Genomic DNA, 5,252 nt, shown 5'->3' with positions numbered 1-5,252 from the left:
GTCTTTCTCTGCCGATCGTGTCCGGGTTTTGTGATCTGTCCTTACTTCGGCCGCTGTAGGTAGCCTTTTGGGACCGGAGCTGAAAAAGAACCTGTCTGTGGCAGAAACATGGTGAGCTAATATTTTCATTAGCACCTTATGCTAAAAGCTACGGCTAATTTTTTCGGCCCACACACATTGAAATTGTAATTTGTTGAACGCTCGTCTGGTCGTTTTCTGTGGTTGTTGATTCTAGCCGAGGTAGATGTGGGAGCGTTTTCATTCCATATCGAGTCAAAAACAGGGAGCTTAGCTTTCTGTTTTAATGTAGCCAAGAGGACMGTGTTCRTCTTAGGTGAGTGTAGGCAGTTTAAAAATGCTTAAACTGCTSAGRGRAAATGTAATTTTCCGTCTTGTTTCTATTGAGGAGACAATTGTAGGCTAGAAGTCATTTCAAGTGACGGCCGTCCCGACCTTCGTTTGAGAAAGTCGCTTAGGTAGTGCACTGCGCACGAGTTTTCAGCCAAAGAATGCGACCAGCGGGTCTTTTTGAGCACAGGCCATGGTAAACAAATGCGGCGCTGGAAGCCGTGAATAAGTGTCTGCGGGTRTGGAGTTTGATAAATTAGCTTCCCGGACGGTGGTTGTTTTCAGTTTTAAACAGCTCAGCCGCCTTCTGTGATCGCTTGTGGAACGTGATTCAAAGCTTAAATCACAAAAAGAAAAAAAAAATTTAAATGAGCTTTCAACTGTTTTTTTTTTCAAGACCCCAGTTTTATTCTTCTGACGTTTATATAAAACACAAARTTCATCTACTTGAAAACAACTTTTCCTAACTATGGTCCAGTAAAAACTTGCAGGACATCAGTGAATTTTATTTAGATTCTGCAGAGCTYGGCCAACCTGAAACCCACCTCGACGGCTCCAGGCGTCGGGTGTCGAAGCACCAGGACGTCGGCGTAGCAGCTCATGGTCTGGACCGAGTCGGACAGAGACTCTCCTTTCTGCGAGGATGACGTGGACTCGCTGAAGTGGACGACCGAGCCGCCCAGACGCTGCATGGCTGCTGCGAAGGAGCTGCTGGTGCGAGTGCTGACTTCATAGAACATGGARGCCATGACTTTACCCTGGACAGAGAGAACCGGACGTTAAACACACTTTAAAAAAGGAAGCATAAATGTCATTAAATACCATCGACAGCAGGTTTTCCACAAATGAAGACAAGACGGAAATACTTGGGAGATACCTTCAAAATTTCAAGGCTTCGCTCCTTCTGAACCATCAAGCGCAACGTGTGGGCGACATTAAAAAGGTGCGACATCTGAAACATAAATTGCAGAAATTATATTTAAAGTAAATAAACCTCTCTCTGCTGTTCTGTGTTAAAATATCAGAGCGGTTCATGAAGCACCTGCTCTTTGCTGAACTGGCTGACGGTCAGGATGTGCTGGCCCACCAGGGGGTGCAGCAGAGGAGACATCTGCAGATGGGACACCTGGGACACACTGGTCTGTCTCGGCTCAGACAGAGGAGACAGCAGCCTGGACAGAGGTGGAGGATGGCTGTAACCGTCGCTGGCACAGGCCAGTGGAAGCATGGTCATATCTGCAGGAATCAGAGCGGCATCATGGTGAYTACTCAATTTAATAAACACACATTTCAGATATAATGCATTAAAACTGTTACTTTTTCTAATTTTCTTATAATTAACATGTATCATACGGTTTATTACGTTCAGAAATGTGCTGAATAAACACAGCTAACCAGTCAGCTTCACTAACCTCTAATCAATAAACAAGAATCCAGTGGTGGGCACCAGTCTGCTAAAGAGCAAATCCGCCAATTGCGGACCTAAATATTTCATTAGTGCTTTAGCGGTCTTACTAATTTTTTTAATTCATAAGCAGATTTGCGCTTTCTAAAATTAAAATGCAGTACCGCTAATAACTAATTATCACCAGTCATCATTATGTTGAACAGCAGAAGGTATGGCTGTCAATGAATCACAACATGTGATCTATCCAACAGCACCCCTCCCAGATAAACACTCTTATTGTGAAGGTATACATCCTGCTGACTGTTGCTTTGGGTCACGGTTCTGATTTCCCACAATGCTTTGTGTCTGCTTATGTAGCAGGAAGGCAAYAGCAAAAACAGTTAACGTTTGTAATCCGTACTAAAATTTTGTTTGTATTGATTTATTTTACTTTACAATCGGAGCTCCTTTTTTAAAAAATAAAAATAAAAAGTTTAAACGCTGGAGCTCAATACTTGACGTAATTGGTCAAAACAATCGGCCAACAGTGTTACGAGACTCAGAAATGATTTAAAGATGTTATGCTGATGAAGACTGACATCTAGTGGTCAAGTGGAGCAACTACATGGAAAACTTTAAAATTCAAGCTCTTATTTTGAAGTTTGCAGATAAGTTTCCTGTTCTCCGTGCTTCCGTTTCCCGTCACAAATCAAATCCGTCATGTACCCAGAATGCATCGCTTCAGTTTTCCAGTACACAGTTTTAAAATTACTTTATTGATGCTTCTTTAATGAAAAATCTACAACAAACAAAAGAAAAAGACAAAGAAGCAGCCGAACTAGCAATCCTCAACAACTTTTTAATTTTTACACCAGGAGCTAAAGGTCTGTTTCAGGAAATCACATCCCCAGCAATAGGCGGTTGTAGAATTAAGTTGTAAAATAGTTCATACACCACTAGTCGGCAGTGTTGTGCATATATTGTACATGAATTGTTGCCAGCTAGTAAGTGTCAAATTGAACTTGTGCTTTAAAATTAGCTTCCACTAGTTTTTCTATGGCATAAGCGCTTTTGAAATTGCGGAGCTAATTTTTGGATTAGCGCTGCCCACCACTGCAAGAATCTTAGTTCCACTGAAGCTAAAATGTATTCATCTCCTTCCACTTGTGAGTTTTTACAGAACAGCACATCTTTATAAAGACTGTAGGAGTGCAGAAACTGTTTTTGTCTTTTGTGTCACTCTTTGTAGAATACAAAAAAAACAAAAAAACCAACAAAAAAAACAAAACAGATTCAGGCTGTAATATATGGAAGACCATTAAAACCACACAGTGAAACTTATGATTTTAATCACAGATCTCTAAGGAAAAAGAAGTCAGAACTCAGAAAAAAACCCACATTTTTCTGCTCTGTGGTCCTAACCCTACTCAATCGTTAAGTGTAGTTCATCTGTTCTGTAAAATAAAATAAAAAGCTTGTAAAATGAAAATTGAAGTAAGTTTAACTAGAATTCTGTTAAACGAGTTTCATTAAAAATGATACAGCTAAAAAAAATCAAAGTAATTTCCAATTATTTGACTTCAAATTAAAAGTATTTCTTGGATCGAGTTTGTATTTTTATAAAAACTGAAGTTGGTCAAACAGCAAATATTTTCTCTACAATATTTTATAAKTAGTCATTTTTTTATCTCAATATTGTTGACGCTCTTAGTTTGAAGTTTAGCTGCTAAAGATGCTACATGCTACACATGTTGCCTGACACGTCCAGCACAGGGGATAGTTTTATTCAATTGGAGATAAACAGCATAAAAATAGACRTTTTACACTTGTCAATCTTAGCRGACTGAAAGCAGAACCTAATTTAGAGGGAGCTAATCAGTCTGCTAATGGTTTAAAAATTAGCAAAAAAGCTAATCYGCTAAAAGAGAAGCTAGTTACGCTATTAGCRTTTTAGCAGAACTGTGCCCACCACTTATCCATTGTTATGGTTTCTTTTCTTACAAAAAGACTACTTTGTGACTCAAGGCATTATGGGAGTTGTAGTACCGGGGGGCAGTCCGGGATCGGAGGAGCGGTGGATGCGAGGTGGAAGCAGGAAACGAGACTCTCCAGTAGAGCGTCGAGGACTTGGRGGTCGAGTTCGAACGTGTCCCTCACGGGGAGGAGTCGGCCGTGCTCGCTCTGGAGACTGACAAAAAAAAATAAAATAACGAGCACTGTGTGAAAAAGCTTAATGCTACAAGCTAAATATTATTAGGTTTCATCACCAGTGGGGTTTCCTTGACAGGCTCAGCTGGGGGGATCACAGAGACGGACCAAGTCTTTACGTCTTCACCATAACCAGGAGGTACCAGCACCTGCAGGAGACACACTTGTAACAGTTTCCTACAAAATAAGAATCAAATAAAGCAGATGTGTAACAGAACGCTGACCTGGCCGTCGATGTACGCCACCTCTCCTCGGAGGACCACGCGACGGACTTTCCCCTTCACTTTCATCCCTTGGAAAGGGGTCCATTTGGATTTTGTGAACTGCATGGTCTGAGGAACAACCCACTCCTGCTCCAGATCCACCTGAAAGACTTGAACATCAGCACTGTGTTCATTACAGCCAAGAACRCTGGTCTTTGTTGACCCGTACCTCCACGTAGGTGTTCTCCTGCACGGGCAGGTTAAAAATCTTGCGTGGGTTGTCATAAAGACGTTTGATGATATCATCCAGAGTCAGGCGGCCATCGCTGACGGCGGTCAGSAGCAGCGGCAGCATGGTTTCCAGGCCAGGGTAACCAGGAGGAGGACGCTCTGAGTTCTTCTCCTCCACAGAGTGAGGAGCTATCAACAGAAGAGGAACTAATGAGTGAAGCTGACGTCGTTTCTCCACCGGACGACTGAAAACCTCCGCTAACCGTGATCTGTGGCGAAGCAGTCGATGACGTCCAGGTGTTCCCAGAGCGCCTCCATGTCCTCGCGGGTTCCCAACATGGGTCGAACCTGCGCTCGTCCCTCGCCGATATCGGCTACGTTCTCCTCACACAGGAAGAGGTGATGAGGAGCCACCTCACACGTCACCTGGATGCCCTTCTGCTTGGCTGCCCGGATTATCAAGATCTGACAGCGACACAAGGAGTTGTGATTAAAAATAAAAACACAAACAGATGTTCTGCACTGTTTGGGAGAAYAAAAACGCTTCTTCACCTCCTCCTTTTTGGCCACGTGGCAGATGTGAACCGGCCGCTGGTAGAGCTGAGCCACCATCAGGATGGCGGCCACCGTCTGCTTCTCAGCGTGAGCTACGATGGGGATCTGCTTGGGCCACTTCTCAAAGTGCTTTAAAACAGAGACAGCTTGTTAGGAGGCATTTCCAAGTCAGATTAAGCAAAATAAACACTTATTCATCTGTTGGTTCTAAATACTGTTCATTTATAAAACAGTTATCAAGTTCCCCTCAGAATGTGGATCTACAGAAGTTTAGTTTTGATTATCTGTAACAGGGCTGGGAGATAAATCAATAATATATA

The 5,252-nt window shown here is 42.6% G+C and overlaps 1 protein-coding gene across 1 annotated transcript in view; it reads right to left on the bottom strand.

Moving 5' to 3' along the window:
* Window positions 1-5,252, bottom strand: part of cad (carbamoyl-phosphate synthetase 2, aspartate transcarbamylase, and dihydroorotase) — a gene marked incomplete in the record, with an annotated part of 49,739 nt that overhangs the window by 10,234 nt on the left and 34,253 nt on the right. The window contains 9 exon segments of the mRNA XM_014025940.1: window positions 894-1,106; window positions 1,226-1,300; window positions 1,391-1,584; window positions 3,782-3,923; window positions 4,003-4,092; window positions 4,168-4,308; window positions 4,376-4,566; window positions 4,641-4,842; window positions 4,930-5,061. Coding sequence (XP_013881394.1) covers window positions 894-1,106; window positions 1,226-1,300; window positions 1,391-1,584; window positions 3,782-3,923; window positions 4,003-4,092; window positions 4,168-4,308; window positions 4,376-4,566; window positions 4,641-4,842; window positions 4,930-5,061 — 1,380 coding nt within the window.

The sequence above is a fragment of the Austrofundulus limnaeus genome, unplaced genomic scaffold (assembly GCF_001266775.1).
Source record: "Austrofundulus limnaeus strain Quisiro unplaced genomic scaffold, Austrofundulus_limnaeus-1.0 Scaffold511, whole genome shotgun sequence".
In the NCBI taxonomy this organism is placed as follows: domain Eukaryota; kingdom Metazoa; phylum Chordata; class Actinopteri; order Cyprinodontiformes; family Rivulidae; genus Austrofundulus; species Austrofundulus limnaeus.
Note: the sequence above shows the minus strand (reverse complement) of the source record. Positions and strands in the feature narration are given on the sequence as shown.